Raw genomic sequence first — 17,563 nt, 5'->3', positions numbered from 1 at the left:
TATGAATTTTTAAGTGTTAAAAACTTAAAAAATAGTCATATTTAATTCATCTATGATAAATATATATATATATATATATATATATATATATATATATATATATAAACTTTTGCAAAAGATATTACTATGTATAAATGCAAAAAGTAATTTTAATTTTGAAAATACACATAAGTTCCACATAGACCTAAAATTCAAAAATATTTGGTGACCAAAATTTACTAAAATTTATTAGAAAGTTTAAAAACAAAATCTGAGATATTTGGTAAAAAAAATATATATTTAATTAATATGGATGGTCAATGTACACATTAAGCAATGATGTGTTGCCACATCAATTAATGAATATAAAAACACATAAGTTTTTTTTCTTTTTACCGAATAAAAACACATGAGTTATTTATATTCATCATTAATTGATTTGACAACATATCATATTTTGCATGTGTAAAATGGCTTTACACCGTCGGTGTAAAGTAATTAAACTCAAAACTTATTTAAACCATTCACATATTTCACTTCATTCCCTTTCACTTTCTTCACAAAACTAAACAAGCTTTAACCTTAACCAACGTTACACAGTCCCAAAATTCCCATTTGATCAATGCTCAGTTCAAAGCTGCATCAATCATCATCACCACTACAGTAACCTCTTCCTTCTCCTTTTCTCCATTCCTAATCCCACCCCCCAAAATCCACACATAACCATTTTTCAAAACCGCATTTTTTCACCCACCACCTGTTTGTTTTTTTGCCTCTGAAAACTTTTTCACTCATTTCAATGCCTTCAATTCCAAAACGCAAAATCATGTTAATTGGGTTGTTTAATAAGTGCTTAAACTCTCTAAAAAACCCTCCTTTTTCATCACTCACACATCATAATCATTATCACTCTTATCTATTCGGAAAAAACAAATCTTTGCCACACATTCCATTATTAAATGCTCATTGTGTTCAATTAATTCAATCTTCATTGCAAATGAACCCTTTTGTTGCATATCATTCATCCATTCACGGTTATTGTTCGGAAAATGTTTCCATGAAACAAGAGTTTGGTTGTAATGTGAGTGATGATGTTGTGGAGGGTAATGATGATGTGAAGAGTAATGGTTTTGAGAGTGATGTTGATAAAGTGTACACGGCTATAATGGATAATTTACTTGGTTTTCGCAATATGGAGAAAGCTCTTGAAAATTCGTGTGTTCCATTGACTACACCATTGGTTACTGGTGTATTGCATAGGCTTCGATACGATGAAAAGATTGCCTTTCGGTTTTTCACATGGGCTGGTCATCAGGATAATTATTCGCATGAGGCGTGTGTTTATAATGATATGATGGATATTTTGTCTAGTACAAGGTATAAAGTTAAACAGTTTCGGATTGTTTGTGATGTTTTGGAATATATGAAGAGGAATAACAAGAGTACGGTTCCAGTGGAAGTTTTGATGGATATTTTGAGGAAATATACGGAGAAGTATTTGACTCATGTGCAGAAGTTTGCTAAAAGGAAGAGGATAAGAGTGAAGACGCAACCGGAGATAAATGCGTTTAACTTTCTGTTGGATGCTTTGTGCAAGTGTTGCTTGGTTGAGGAAGCTGAGGGTTTGTATAAGAGAATGAAAAAAAAGATCAATCCTAATGGGGATACATATAATATATTGGTTTTCGGGTGGTGCAGGGTTAGAAACCCGAGTAGAGGGATGAAAGTGCTGGAAGAAATGATTCAATTGGGTCATAAGCCTGACAATTTCACGTACAACACTGCTCTTGATACTTACTGCAAAGAAGGCATGATAACAGATGCAGTGGAGCTTTTTGAGTTCATGAGGACAAAAGGTTCAATCATATCTTCTCCCACTGCCAAGAGTTATTCAATTCTAATTGTGGCTCTCGTCCAAAACGATAGAATGGAAGAATGTTTTAAATTTATGGGGCATATGATTAGCAGTGGTTGTCTTCCTGATGTCACGACATACAAGGATATAATTGAAGGTATGTGTTTGTGCGGTAAGATCGACGAGGCTTACAAGTTCTTGGAAGAGATGGGAAAAAAAGGTTACCCACCTGATATTGTTACTCATAATTGCTTCCTCAAGGTTCTCTGCGACAATAAGAAGTCAGAGGAAGCCCTTAAACTATATGGAAGAATGATTGAATTGAATTGTATTCCTAGTGTCCAAACTTACAATATGCTGATTTCGATGTTTTTTAAGATGGATGATCCTGACGGGGCATTCGAGACTTGGTGTGAAATGGAGAAAAGGGGTTGCAGACCAGACACTGATACGTACGGCGTCATGATTGAGGGACTATTTAACTGCAATAAAGCAGAAGATGCTTGTATTCTTTTAGAAGAAGTGATAAACAAGGGAATAAAATTGCCGTATAGAAAGTTTGATTCCTTGCTGATGCAACTTTCGGAGATCGGTAATCTCCAGGCCATTCATAAGCTCTCAGATCATATGAGGAAATTCTATAATAATCCCATGGCAAGACGTTTTGCTCTAAGCCAGAAGCGCAAGAGCATGAGTTTGCGAGGGAGATCATAGTATGAAATATCTCAGTTGAGTTTGTGCTACCTTTTACAAAAACCTGGGGGAAGTTAAGATTGAAGGGTTCTTCCCATGTTTGGTTGGACAAATATTTTCTGAAAACACGGCAGGTTATAGCATATACCATTTCAGATACTGCCTTCAAGCTTGTCCCTTCATGATGACAGCTAGTCCCATCTTTGGACATGCTCTCTTGGTCATACTATCTGCTACCAATATTTTTGCATGAAAAATTTGTAAGTCTTTGGATCTATCTATTCTCATTTTTTGTCCTCAAGAGAAATTTTGGAAGCTGTTACGAGTTACAACAGTTTCATTGAGAGCTGTTGGTTGGTTAACACAGCCAAAAGGTCAAAAGATCCACATATGTATTATGTTATATTTTGTGGGAGAAGAGGTTGTGATCGAACTTGTGTATGTTGGAAATTTTTTTATTTTTTTAAGAATGGAAAAATTTGTTATCTGGTCAAGAATCTGTTAACTTCTGCTGAAAGATGTAGCGAGTTATGAGATTTTTTCTAGCATCTTAGGGGTCATTGTATGATTTGACCCTATGAAATTGCCAACTGTATCACGACTATAATGAATGGTCCATTACATCAATAATGATCACAGATACTTTTTCCATTCGCTGGCCACATTCTAATTTCCCCGTTTGCATTTCTCATTTTCTTTTGTTGCTTCTTTTTGTTTGGAAGTTTGTTTGTTTTGTTGCAGATTAATTGGTGGTTTGGTGGAATTTCTTAAACATGCCAAGCAAGGGTGCTTAATATTTGATCATTCTCTTTCAATGTTTTATATACCATATGATACAACACCACAAAAGATGTTTCCCATATTATTGTTTGTTATCTCGTGCTGTTGCCTTAGTTGAAAGCTGGTATTTTTTGGGTGTAAACTTGGGTATTACCTGTGCGCAACTGTAGAGACTAGTCCTCAAGCTAGATAGGACCGCAAAGCTTTCCCTCAAGAGTTTCAAACGCCGCTGCATTTTAAGGGCTTGATTCCTATGTACGGTGATAATGATTAATGACAACCAAATTGGCTACATTTAGTTCACTGTTGTTAAGCTGTGAGAAAATTTGGTCTCTATGGTAGTATTGCCACATTTGACCAATTAGTTTAGAAGCACTACAAGGATGCGAAGAACATAATGATCAGGTTTGGATTAGCTTCTAATGTAATAAAGCTTTTCCACTTAGAAAGTTTTTGATCGAGCCTATTTTGAGCTTCTATTATCTTTCAACGGAGAATTTGTGCCAAAAACATTCTTACAAAAAGCTCTCGAGTTTGAGATATAATATTATCCTTTGGAAGTGTAGTATATCCTTTGATCTAAAAAATTCTGAAATGTGCTCATTCTATTTAAGAGAAATGGTAAATTTCCTAGCTGAGCTGAGTGATGTGGCTTTAAGGGACATTCATGCTTCTGCAGGAAGTCCGTGTTTTTAGATGAGTGAGCTCATGTATTTGGTAGTACCATTGATGCTCATGCAGGTGCTTTTTCTGTTCTGAGGATTTATTTAGAAAACAGGATAATGAAGTAGGGAAAGATATCATAGAGAAGAGGGAATGTAATGTTTTGAATCCTAGCAGAAGTCCAAAGAGTGAGGATAATTGTTTTAAGAAAATTTTAGAGGGCAAAGATAGTATCATAGTACTCACTGGACTATTTAGAATTCAAAATGTATGCACTCTCTCTGGAAGCTAAAGATAAGATAACTCTTCTGCCACATTGGAACACCACTTAAAACTCACACAACTACGATGTCCCAAATTCGAACTCGGATAAAAATGCCCGACCTAACAATATTGATACATTCCCAGTTGAGCTAAGTCTTACAATTTTTATTGATAGATTTATTACTAGGTAGATAAGACAAAATAAAAAGTAGTATATTATTTCACATTCTATCACGGCTCTTACTTATCAAATCCTCTTATCTTTTCCATCATTTTTTTATCTACAAATGAGATCCCAACACTCTAGGTTATTCTACAATTGAGAAGCATGTTCAATATATGTTCGTGGGGCCGTTTGAGGCCGTCTGATTCGTTTTTGAGTGAACTCGTTGCTCAAACTGATCAAAAAGTATATGAAGCGATTTGAGTTGGATTTACACATTTTTTAGATAAAGCTCAATCTGATAACCAAGGGGTTGGTTTGGATCAGATATAAAAAAAAAAAAAAATATGTATAAAAATATTTGAGACATTTGTCAAATACATATAAAAATCTAAAATTAATATACTTCAATAACCAAAGTCTCACGTCAACTTCAAAAAATAACGAGTGTGCAATCATGTCTCACACATCAATTTTACCATAATACAAATCCAAAATACAAAAAATTTCAAAATAAAACACTTAAAAGTGTGTTTCTATTTCTTTATCTCTTTTGTTTGTGACTTTGCAAACGTAGATGTATAATATATAAAATACTAATAAAAAATTGAACATTTGTGACCGGAATATATTATCTTCTTCAAAAAATCTATTATATTATCTGTAACTGATAATTTCAACTTGAAATTAAAGTTGATAAGTTTGAACGATTTTTCAAGGAGATTGTACTACTATTTAGAGAACCTTTCATTAAGAGAATTTTCCACTAAATATGAGAGAGAGAGAGAGAGAGAGAGAGAGAGAGGGTGAGAGAGGGTGGCGATGGCCTTAGAGTTTTCCAATGACCACCGCGCCAGTATGCATGTGGTGGGGGGCTCATATGCCAGGGATAGAGGATTGAAAACTGAAATATTATGGTTGAATGCCAAGGATAGAGAATTGAAATATTATGGTTAATTTTTATTTTTTTTATATATATAATCGATGAAATGACAAATTATAATTTAAACTCATACATATAAATAATAAAGAGTTTAGAATTTTAATTCAACCACGGCGTCCGCTTTCCCTAAAAAAAAAAAAAAAAAAACTCAACCACAACGTTTGACTTAATAATTTTGAATATTATTTTCACGGTTAAATTAGAACCCAAAAACATGATTGAATTAATAATTTTTCCATAATCATCGACTATCCACATTTAGTGGTGACTCCCCTCTCAAAAATCCTATAAAGCGCGCCTTTTCACACCCAATTCCTCTATTTTCCCGCTGTTTCCTTCAAATACACAATTTTCCCCTTCATTTTCCCGCTCTTTCCCTCAAATCACCGAAACTCAACCCTAGAGAGAGAAAATGACGATGAATGCTTCAACGAAGAAGAAAATCCAAAAAAAGTGCAAAATCAGAGGCTACAACATCAAACCAGAAGCACTTGACGAAATCCTCTCTTTCGTTACTCGCTTTGAACACGCCGAAGAAGAAGATGAAGCCACCGATCTTGTTCTTGATGAACTCGAACAGGAATCTCGTAATCTCTCTCTCTCTTAGGGTTTCCGGTTCAATTTCATGACGCTGATTTTTTTTTTTTAGTATTTGTGAAATTGAAGTGAAATCTACAATAATTATCATGTTTCTTAGGTTTTTAATTTAATTTCATGATGCTGATTTTTTATTTTTTGCGAAATTGAAGTGAAGTATACTATTATTGACATGGATTCTTAGGTTTTTGTTTCAATTTCATGTTGCTGAGATTTTTTGTTGTTGTTGTTATTTTTGCGAAATTGAAGTGAAATCTACTATAATCTTCAAATAAGGCCCTGTTTGTTTTAGATTTGTTTAGGAAAAAATCTATTTTTTTAATAAAAAAATCACTTTTGTCATTTCTAAGTGCTTAGAAATCACTTCTATTAGCATTAGTTTTTCTCAAAAAAAAAAAAAAAATTCAAAAACAAAGAGGTAACACGTGAACTAGTTAAAAATCATTTTGTAAAAAAGTGATTTCTTTGGGTAATAAACAGACACAAGTAACTTCAGATTTTTTTTTAAAATGTCTAAAAAATATCTAGATTTTTGTAACACAAAATCTATTTTTTTCAAAGATAAAACAAACACACCCTAAATATTCTTAGGTTTTTGATTCAATATGATGATGCTGAAACTTTTTGTTGTTATTTTTGTGAAATTGAAGTAAAATCTACTATAATCTACATGGATTTTTAGGTTTTCTATTCAATTTCATGATGCTGAAAGTGTTTTTTTTTTTTTTTATATCTTTTTTGCAAACTTGAAGTGAAATCTACTTGGATTCTTAGGTTTTTGATTCAATTTCATGATGCTGAAACTTCTTTTTTTTTGTTTAAATTTTGTTGTGAGATTGCAGTGAAATCTGCGATAATCGATGTGGAACCGGTGCAACGAGTGCTGAACTTGCTATTGCAAGCCGATGGGGCGGAGGAAATTACTGATATGTTCGCTTCCTCCTCTTCTTCAGCCATTGGTGTCATTGATGTGTTTGACATTCCTAGATATAAATACGACCCTATCAGAAGGAATTTTTACCAGTACGTTTTTTGGGAATGATTTTGTTTTCTTCCTTTTTTCTTGTTTGGTTTGTTTTCTGCTGATGAATATTCTTGAAATTGATTTGTGAATGTAATTGAAGTTTGAAATTAGGGCAAATGTAGCACTGACACTTTTGATCAAAGTGGTGTTCGACACAGTCATGACTCTTTTTAGGGAAAGTGTCAGTGTATCTGTGTTGGTCCTTCACATATTAGGGCAAGTAAAAAACAATGATTGGTTAGTTTTCTGGTAATTAAATTTTATATGGGCAAATTACCTATGAAAGGAGCCAAGGAAGTCATGATAAAATATTTACCATGAAAAAAAAAATAATAGTAGAATTTTGTTCTTCATTGCTCAAGTTTCATTGGACTTTGGAGTTCTTTGATTGGTAATTTTCCCACGTTTTTATACTACTAGCTTTTGTGGTTGATGGTTTTATTGTAATTTTAATGTTATTCAAAATGAGAGGAAGTTCAATGAGCATTAGAAATTTCATGTAACCCCAAATATAGTTTTGTTTTGTATTAGAAATGAATTAATTTTGATTCAATTTTGGTCAAAAAACTTTGTCAACCATCAACAAACCATATTTTGTATGGCTTTTAAGGTAGATATGATTAAAGTCAATATATGTAATGATCTAATGGTTATGATTAATTGACAGTGTCAGTGCCTGTCAGTTAAATCTTATGTATTATCAATTATGCTACTTTGCTTATGGATGAGTAAAATTGTTAAGTTATTTTGTTGGAAATTTGTGTTGGCCATTCATACTTGGATTGGTTTATCATATGGTGTTAACTTCGGACCATGTTAATTTTGTGTTTTTATTCCAGACACCCAGGAAGCTTACCTCGTCTTGGGGACCCACCAGCAAAATCTGCTCTGTATAGAGATAGATTTTTGTTGTTGTCCCAAAGGCTTTCTCGCCATCAGGATTTTTCAAGGCCAGCTTTTGAGTCCGAACTTTCACAATTCCGGAGTTGTGAGGTACTGCTGGATTCTCCAATTGACTTTGAATTTCAAATGATGTTGCCTAATGTTTAGAACTATGTGTTCAATGCATATGTTCAAGTTGATGTTTTGAGGATGATTTATGTAATATTTTGCCATGCTGTTTATGTCAGATATCTCCTATTCAATCCCTGGTTGGGCGAAAAGGTAGAAGATGGGTAATGGGAGTAATATCTCAGCTGGAGGATGGACATTTTTATTTGGAAGACCTTAGCGCTTCTGTTGAAATCAACTTAACTGATGCTATATCCTTTTATGCTTTGATAAAAATCATTTTATTTTGTACTAAGAACTCCATAATCTTTTTAAATGTTTTATTACACAGTTCTTGTTGAGGATAAAACAATAATAAAAAAGTGTTTAAATAATGTTTGCTTCAGCCAATTAAATGTACTCCTTTAAATGTCATTATGATATATAATTACCTCTTTTAGCATTCCTTTTTTTGTGTGCCTGAAATGTACCAAGTCAGGGATGGTAGGATTAGGTTGCATCTTGTTAGTTCATGCCATGTTATGTTAGTATGAATTATTGTCATTAGGATTAGGTTGCATCTAATTGATTAAAGGATTCTGTACACAGTGCATACAAAGTGCTTAGAGCACATTTGTTCTGTCTTTTCATAATTTTCATTAATGTGTCTGCTATAACTCTTATAACAGTTCAAGTTTATTGTAAGCATGAAGTATTGTCATTAGTTTCTTTGACTATCCATACAAGATTACCACAGGATTCTTCTTAGAGAACACTATAGTTGTGGCCGAAGGCGAGATGCTTGCAGAGGGCATTTTTCAGGTTCTTGTTACCATTTCCTTCGTGATATTTGCCCCATGTTCTCTTAATTTTGTAAAAACAATATATCCGATATTTGATTTTTATGCTTTTATTCATAAACCCTGTTTATCCATGAAGTTCACTCCACTCGCAAGTTGTATAACTTCTAATTTTTATCCAAACAAATGGCTTTTTGCATACTTTTACTAAGGTCAGTTTTATTCATAATAAGATTACTAAATATTTCGTCACAACTTTTATGACTTCTATGTTTAGTTTTGCTTGACAACATCTCTTGATGATCCTACATACTGTGCATGCCCTTAAAAAAGAAATCTGAACTCAAATTCTAAAAGCCGAATTATGCCTTTGACAGACGCAAGATGTTGAAGTTGATTATTGGGCCTGAGATGTAATATAATTTTTTTCTGAGGTGCCTATGGGTGTGGAATGACGCTACTTGCATAAGAGAACAAGTTGTTGCATGAGTCTAAATGGATAAGTAGACCTGCTTGGGTTCAGAAGGAAAGACACCAGTTGTGTGCAGTAGTTTTTTTTTAGGGATCCAACTTGGTACTCTGAGGTTAACAATACTCACACCGTGTGTGCTAACCATTAGGTCAAGGCTCATGTTGTACTTGTGTGTAGTTGTTGGGCATGTTGCGTGAAAATCATATAGATAATATATATGTTCTTGAAAGAAGTCAAGCTTATGGTTCTTCATTAATCTTTTAGAGGGATAGTTAAATTAAAATATAAATATGTTTAAGTAGGGGTGTTCAAAAAAACTGGTTCACTTGAACCGAACCAATAACTGCATCGATCTGTTCTCTAAAATCCAAAACCATTTTAAGAAAAACTGATCTGCATTGTTTTAATTCAAAATGGAATAAACCGGTTGGAAAACAATTCAGATATAGGTAACCAAAAGTCAATGATAAAGTAACCACCGTCTCTGACTTGGATCAGTATTGGAGGAATTAAATACCATGATTTTAGCTTCAATATTAATCAATTTCTATAAATTATTATAGATTATTATTATTGCAAATTAAAATCCATGATTATCGCTATAATTTTTCTGAATTTTTTGAAGAAGCATCGAAGGATTCTAAGTTTTTTCTTTGTAAGGAAGAACCGTTGGTCTCCTCCCTCGCCTCACAAAGCCTTGTCGCCGGCACTGCTTGTTCCGTCGCCGGCGCTGCTTGTTCCCGTCGGAATCGCAAGATATTGATATCAAGGGATAGAGACGACGAAAGTGAGAGTGTGAGAGACACGAGGTTGCCGTCTCCGTTGACTGATCGTCGTTATCCAGGATGAGATCGGAGAGAAACAGATATAACAGAAGAAAAAGTGGTGTTGAGATGAGGAATACGGTGCGATAGTGGATCGGAGAGTTAGAGAAGGCATAGCTTGCAGAAGAAAAACTGATTCAAGGGTAAAAAAACCAGGTCAGGGCAGAAAAACGGTTCAGGTGGAAAACCGGTTCATGCAAAAAAATGGTTCGGGAATCAAAATCTGGTTCAGGACAAAATCCGGTTCAGGTACCATGAACCAGTACTGAACCGGACTGAACTGTATCAAACCAGTTTTAGAAAAATCCAATTTGTTTTGTGAAAGTAGATTTTTGATCCAAACTGTATCCATAAATCTAATTTGGATTAGTTTGGATAACCCATTTGCACACCCCTATGTTTAAGATAAGAAACCAATAGTTTACTATTATCTTAATGATTATGGATTTAAAACTTATTAGAGAAATTGAATTTCACATATATATGAGATATGTCTCGGAAGTATCAAACCTTAGAAATTATGTTTTTTGTACTTTTTTTTACGCAATGTATTTTGTACTTAAAACTTCAAAACTTTGCTATTTGGTACGTATTTTTGTGAGTGGCTCATTTTACCGGTTTGTGCATTGTCACTTCAATATGTGGATAATCGGTGCATTTTTTGCTGCAGATTTTTACATGTGGGTTTCCTCCACTGGAGGATAGAGATATATCACTTCAAGTGCTTGCGGGACATGATTTTTTTGGTGGTGGTACTTTTACAAAAGAAGAAACGGTATCTTTTTTACTCCCTCAAATTTGCCATTTAATAGTCACATGTATTTTTATTGGTATCACTCAATTAAAATTAAATATCCTTTACCTATGCAATAGATCAGGCAAGCAGAGATGGAGAAAAGAGCAGTCAATGACATGTTTGTCATACTATCTGATATTTGGCTAGACAAAGAAGAGGTAATTTGAAAAGTCATTTGTTTTTCTTTCCTTTCCTTTGTCACGTTGGTATAAAAGTGTATCTTGATATATAGACATTGTTTCTTCGTAGAGAAGACTTTTGGAAAGCTAGAGATTGTTCTTGATGGTTTTGAGAGTGTGGACGTGGTTCCTTCCTTATTTGTTTTCATGGGAGACTTTTGTTCTGAGAAATGTAGCCTTGCATTTAACGCTTATTCAAGCCTAAGGTGAGCTCCACTGGTGTTGTCATATGAATCATTTATACTAATTTCAGAACACACTGCTGCACACCAAATCACATTAGGCGATGAGTCATTAATTATAATTAGTTCAAACGAACATTGTTTTTTATTGCTTGTATTTTTATGTGGGGATGACAATTATTAGACACTTTGATATGCAGGTCGCAATTTGGCAAACTAGGACAAATTATTGCTGCCCGTCCACAGTTAAAAGAGAACTGTCGATTTCTTTTTATTCCTGGTCCTGGCGATGCAGGTATTGAATTAAATTGATAATTACTTGCGCTTCTTACTTTCAACGACTTCTATGATATAACACTCAAGTGTGTTTTCAGGCTCAACAGCTCTTCCAAGGTGTGCTCTGCCTAAATATTTAACCGAGGAGCTCCAAAATTATATTTCCGATGCTATATTTTCAAGCAATCCTTGCAGGTTAACATTAGATCTGAATATGATTGCATAAGATATCTTCATCTCGAATACATTTCTGGTTTTTAGTTATCAAAACTGATTGTTCTTGTTATTATAAACTCATACATGTTTGACTACAGGGTAAAATTCTATACCCAAGAAATTGTATTTTTCCGCCAGGATCAGCTATGTAACATGCGTCGATCGTGTTTACTACCACCTTCTGAGACAGAAACTGTTGATCCTTTTCAGCATGTAATTCATCTCTTATCTACGTTTTCTGCTTTAATAACTGTTGCCTTCTGGTTTTCAGAAACAAAAATTCATCTGTTGTGTGTTTAAATTGCAGCTTGTTGCCACCATAACCCATCAAAGTCATCTCTGTCCACTCCCTCTAACTAAACAACAACCCATCATATGGAATTATGATCATTCCCTTCATCTATATCCAACTCCGCACACGGTACTGTTAATACCTGAATTGTTTCTTTTTCCTTTTCGTACAACACAACAATGTCTTTTATTGTCACTATCTATTCTATTTGGTATTTGACATATCAATATCTTGAAATAATTTGGGGTAGCTGTTCATGACGTGATGAAAGTAATACGATCTTGTAAATATTATAAATATTACTCATTATTCTTCAAGACTCGGACCCTGGAAAGAATATACTGAAATTCTGCTGTTGTGATTGCAGATAGTCTTGGGAGACAGAAGTCCGCAGAAGGCATTTAAGTACACAGGAATCACTTGTTTTAATACTGGATCCTTCTCAATGGATAGCACATTTGTAGTGTACCGGCCTTGCTCTCAGGAAGTTGAATTGTCATCCCTGTGAACCAAAAATTTCTTTTTGGTTGTCATCCACTAATTCTCAGCATGAAACATGCCGTCTTCACTGTTATTTTATCAGATCAGATATATATACTAGGCAATGAATGGAGTGGAAAATATAATATTTACCTTTTCCTCCTGGGAGGGTTGAAGACACATCTATTCTTGTTTTATGTAACTTAATAACCCTGTCAAGCTGTGAAAATTGTTAGTATAGTAGGAATTTTCTAGTCTAGTAGAGACAGTTTATTTTTAATTTGGAAGTTCATATTACATAAAATGTGTTTTTCGAATAGTGATATACTACAGTTATTATTGGAATATTAACATAGGCTTTCCTGATTTACTAAGAGATGTCAAATAGCAAAGATGGCTAATTTTACAGACTCGTCAATCTTCATAGCTGCCATAAATAAATCACAATTAGATTTCTCTATCGCACATACCAGCCTGCATTTTTTGTCTTATGATTGGAAGTTATGGCTATTTCAATATCAATTGTAGTGCAAGAGTTCTGTAGAGTTATAATTACGGATAAAGTTAATGATTGGGATCCTTATAAAATGTATAAACCATTTCATTGGGTGGTCTATGAGAAACAAATGTTAGTAGAGTAAACTACCAAATTGGTTGCCGACTTTGTAATGTGTTTCTCAAATACTAAGATTATGAAAATTGTAAAAAGTCTTTGATTCCATTATCAAGTTGGTACCTATATTTAACCACTTACCATCAATTTTGTTCTTATATTTTAAAAACTTAAATCGATTTGATCCTTAAACGTAACCACTTATTATCAATGTAGTCTCTAACATACTATAAAAAAAAAAAAAAAAAAAACTAATGAGTAGTAAATTGACGTAAATTTGATTGAGTCAAAGATCTTTTTAAAATATTCATAACCACGTGAACCTATTCAAGCGTCCATTGATTCGTATCATTCACCATTTTGAAATTATAAAAATTTAGTCCCCAATCCCAAACCCTAAGAATTTTTCTTTGCTGCTTAAATCATGACATTGTTCCTTATTGCAATCATACCAAATGCCATAGTCCTAAAAACCAGCCAAAAGAGATGCAAGAGTCTTGTCCCTCTCTAGATTTTTAGCAGCAGCAGTCCCTCAATTTTAAAATCAACTGTTAAAACTTAAATTATTATATTTTTTTTTTGTGGTGGTCCAGGTTTGAGTTAAGCTCAAGATGACTAAATTGAATTGATTACATTACTATAAAATTAATCTATTAGCCATTATTTGGATACTAGAACTTATATGTTTAGCAAGACAAGATTGATTTGGTTTCCGAATACTAATTTAAATAGAAATTAAAAATGAAATAATAAAAAATGATAACTTGTACATTAGGACAAACTCATTCGAAATTATGTTTGACAAACACATCCAAATACAGCTACAAATTTATGATAAAAATCTAGTGAGTGCTAAGATTAAATCACAAAAAGCACATACATGTACTCACACAAACAGAACCCTAGTTAGATTGTAACAAGCTAAATTTCATTGGTAAACAGAACCCTAGTTAGATTGTACCAAGCCAAGTTACATTGGTCAGGATATGACTGAGCTGTAGCAACCCAAAACGGTTTGGATAAAGTAAAATCAGGCTTGCAATCAGTAATCTGCAACAACCTGATTAAGATCTCAAAACTTAATCTTAGCCACCATCTACCCTACTTTGATTTTTTTCCAGATAAAGGTTCCGCATAGCCACATGCTGAAAGCAAGCATTTCATATCTCTATCACGCAAAGCACAGATTAAAGCTGTTACAGAAAAAAATGAGTTGAAACTTTATTGACTACTTTGCAGTGAATGTTGCACAATATATGGTTCACCTCGCAGAACTGATCGGTCTTCAGTTAACAAATGGCACCCCAGACACAACTTGCTCAGCATATTCAACATACTCTATTCCAAAAAACTGTCTTAAAAAGTATTCCTCATAAGGAATTCGGGTAGAAAAGAACTTCCAAACAACTACTGCAAATCCAATAGTTGATAAAGGATTGCAAAGCATTATTTGAGTAGCAACAGACCAAATGAAGAAACCACAATACCCTGGATGGCGAATAAACTTATATATACCATGCGTAATCAGATGGTGATGTTCATCAGGACGGACCCTTATAATATGAGTAAATGATTGCCCTGCTGTTATTATCGCCACCTTCCTTATAATTTCACCTACCACAACCAATACCAACCCTAAATCACTGATCACCCAATGTTCCTTTAGCTCAGGAAAGAATGCAACCTCAATTAAATATTCTAGCAATGAAAATACCATTGCCAAAAGATAGTGTTTGCTAATCAAAAGGGACTGCAGAGTTACACTTGATTTCCCATGAATGACGGCGGCTAGAAAATATTCAGAAACGTGAAAGAAGATAACTGCAAAGAACATTTGAGATAACTGCCTGTAAGCAGTGTAGCTAAGGATTTCTGTCATTCTTTCCAAATAAAGACAGTAAACCTCTCTGGTTTTAAGCCACAGAAAGACTTGGTTGACGAAACTATCCGAGGTATAAGCCAGACCTGAAAAAGATGCAAAGTTAGCAATAGGAGTTGTATTGTATCTTATGCGGTATTATCAATCGCAGATTGCGAAAAATAGAGGTTTGTTTCAATTTTGCTACGTAACAATGCTATAGCGCTGCTATAGCCGTTATTTGACAACATTTTGTACTTAAAAGGAGGAACTGTACTTAAAAAGCATACTGAGGAACAACAGTGATTTGTTTAAATTCTACTACGTTATAGCACTTTAGTGTCACTATAGCTACTAGTTAACAACACTGATCCTATGTAGCACCAAAAATTTAGATTGAAGTCGTTATTGACATGACACACATAGTTACATTCGATTACTTCTATTTGCTCAAATTATTACCAGGGTCAACATTGTGTGTGTAGTTCATAGATTGCGTCACAAAGAAAATGCTTCAAGTACAACATGTGCAAAATATAGACAGGACTGGATCAAAATAAAGGAACCTGTTTGTGCTAAGATAATCATAATTTTAAAATGCATAGTTTCAATTTCTACGAAATGTTACAAAACATAGACCAGACACAATCACTTCAACAGTTCAACTATGTATATGGTTTGGGCCTCGACACATGTAGTTACATTCAATTACTTCCATTTCCTCAAATCATTGTCGATGTCAAACTTTTTGTTTTTGTTTTATGAAATGGCTAAAATGGAATATATTAACGAAACCAGCATAAAAAGTGCAATAAAAATACTTAAAAGAGTTGTTACAAAGTTACATTACCAAAATGATAAACAACAATGAGAACAAGAAAAGAAACTGATGTCAAACAATGGAGACGATTGAGCCAACAATAATGATAGTCGAAAACGAAGGTGCTCATGCTTGTGCTTCATAAATTATTTCACCAGGAAATGATTCATGTGCAAAATATGAGTAATGAGTAAATAGTCATTTTAGTCTCTGAATGTGTAGGGAGTTGTCATATAGTCCCGGCATATATCAAAATTGCAAATACATCTCCATTTTGTGTTTTGATTTGTAATCTATGGTCTAATTTGACCAACGAAAAGCACTTTCCGTATAAAACCGGATCACCAAAAGAACACCAAAAACCACTTAAATCACCAAACGAAAAGCACATTTGAGAACCAAAATGACCAACTATAAACACATATGAGGACCAAAATGACTAACAAAAGAAATATCGGAGAATGTGTACGTAATTTCGATACGATAAATTAAGAGACTAAAACGACAATGCATCACACAATCAGAGACCAAAATGACAATTACTTGAAAAAAAATATAGATAGTAATTAATCAAAATAAAGGAACCTACTTGTGCTAAGATAATAATAAATTCTAAAAAGCACATTATCAATTTCTACACAATATTCTAAAACTTAGAACTAACTCAACCAATGAATTGGATTAGAGGTGTCAATTTAAGGGGCCTTGACAATTTGAGCCCCAACTCCAATGACATGGGGGCTCAAAATATTTCAAGTGAATGAGCCCCTTTTTTTATAAGCCCCAAAATAGTAAGCCCCACATATAAAGGGGGCCTAAAATTGGCCCCCTTTCCCTTAATTTTTTTTTTCTCAATATTTTTCCTGATTTTTTTTTCAACATTTATTTTAAAACATGATAAGCACATTTTCTTCAACAATTTTTCTAAAACATGATAGCGCTCATTCAATTTTCTTTAAAAGAACATGCACTTCAATTTTTTGAAACTTTTTTCTTATAAACAACTTATTTGCAGCTGCATAGAAATCCAACATCAGCATTCAAAACCTTTACAACATATCCTTTTAAGGTACAACAAAACATATTAATAACAGCTAGGACTAGGACAACAAAATTTATTCAAAATGGTCTCAAAACTATAACATGAACATCTAATGCACCGTTGATTCACTGTAATAGTTCCTAGCTTGGCTGAACCAGTCAAAGATTCGTAAGTTCATTTTTGCAATGCCCAATCCTTCTTTAGTCTGAGTAGACAATGTTGGCATAAACCTTTTGAAAAATTCTAAAGAAAAATATAATTTTTGCAACTGAACCATTCTAGTTCAAACAATACAGTAACTTGCATAACTCTTCACTTCATTCATGTTTCAATATAATCAGACCCATAAGCATAACCATAAGCCATAAGCTATAATCATAAACTATAAACTATAATATAATCAGACCCATAAGCATAAGCATAAAATCAGAATCATAAGCAAAACATACTAGAATCCAAAACTAACCTATTGATTTAATTGGCCACGTTTGGTGCCCAGATCATGATGAAAGAAATATGTCCGAAAGAGAAGCTGCGTGATGAAAGTTACAGATCTGGTACTAAACTCCAAAGATGATGAAAGGTAAAGTTTGACGATGTTTCTATGGACATTTGAGGTCGGACGGTGGTGGGGCGCGACCATAAATGGGGGTGGTGGCTAGGGTTGTGTTGTGTTGCATCAGAGAAGAGAAGATTGTGATACTGTTTTCGATAATAATAAGTGAAGAAGCTAAACGATGAAAGGTAAAATAATTATTACCC

At 33.7% G+C, this 17,563-nt stretch overlaps 3 protein-coding genes across 3 annotated transcripts; 2 read left to right on the top strand and 1 right to left on the bottom strand.

Moving 5' to 3' along the window:
- Nucleotides 1–517: 517 nt before the first annotated feature.
- Nucleotides 518–3,178, top strand: LOC146917419 (Pentatricopeptide repeat (PPR) superfamily protein). Its single transcript, XM_085719247.1, has one exon. It carries the CDS (start codon nucleotides 779–781, stop codon nucleotides 2,546–2,548), a length of 1,770 nt encoding a protein of 589 aa, XP_085575373.1. The 5' UTR covers nucleotides 518–778; the 3' UTR covers nucleotides 2,549–3,178.
- A 2,358-nt stretch (nucleotides 3,179–5,536) lies between these two features.
- DPB2 (DNA polymerase epsilon subunit B2) lies at nucleotides 5,537–12,838 on the top strand. Its single transcript, XM_085719246.1, has 13 exons — nucleotides 5,537–5,927; nucleotides 6,780–6,960; nucleotides 7,801–7,954; nucleotides 8,092–8,224; nucleotides 8,697–8,773; nucleotides 10,718–10,822; nucleotides 10,921–11,001; nucleotides 11,098–11,228; nucleotides 11,405–11,499; nucleotides 11,579–11,675; nucleotides 11,795–11,909; nucleotides 12,004–12,117; nucleotides 12,356–12,838. Exons 1-13 carry the CDS (start codon nucleotides 5,753–5,755, stop codon nucleotides 12,494–12,496), a joined length of 1,599 nt encoding a protein of 532 aa, XP_085575372.1. The 5' UTR covers nucleotides 5,537–5,752; the 3' UTR covers nucleotides 12,497–12,838.
- Nucleotides 12,839–13,823: 985 nt separating this feature from the next.
- Nucleotides 13,824–17,491, bottom strand: LOC146917417 (protein-S-isoprenylcysteine O-methyltransferase A-like). Its single transcript, XM_085719245.1, has 2 exons — nucleotides 17,268–17,491; nucleotides 13,824–15,046 (listed from the first exon to the last, which is right to left on the bottom strand). Exon 2 carries the CDS (start codon nucleotides 14,958–14,960, stop codon nucleotides 14,367–14,369), a length of 594 nt encoding a protein of 197 aa, XP_085575371.1. The 5' UTR covers nucleotides 14,961–15,046; nucleotides 17,268–17,491; the 3' UTR covers nucleotides 13,824–14,366.
- Between the last annotated feature and the right edge of the window lie 72 nt (nucleotides 17,492–17,563).

Source organism: Medicago sativa, chromosome 6 (assembly GCF_051527215.1).
Source record: "Medicago sativa cultivar Bolivia chromosome 6, Bolivia_mono, whole genome shotgun sequence".
Lineage (NCBI taxonomy): Eukaryota > Viridiplantae > Streptophyta > Magnoliopsida > Fabales > Fabaceae > Medicago > Medicago sativa.
This window is presented reverse-complemented; position numbering and strand designations above follow the sequence as displayed.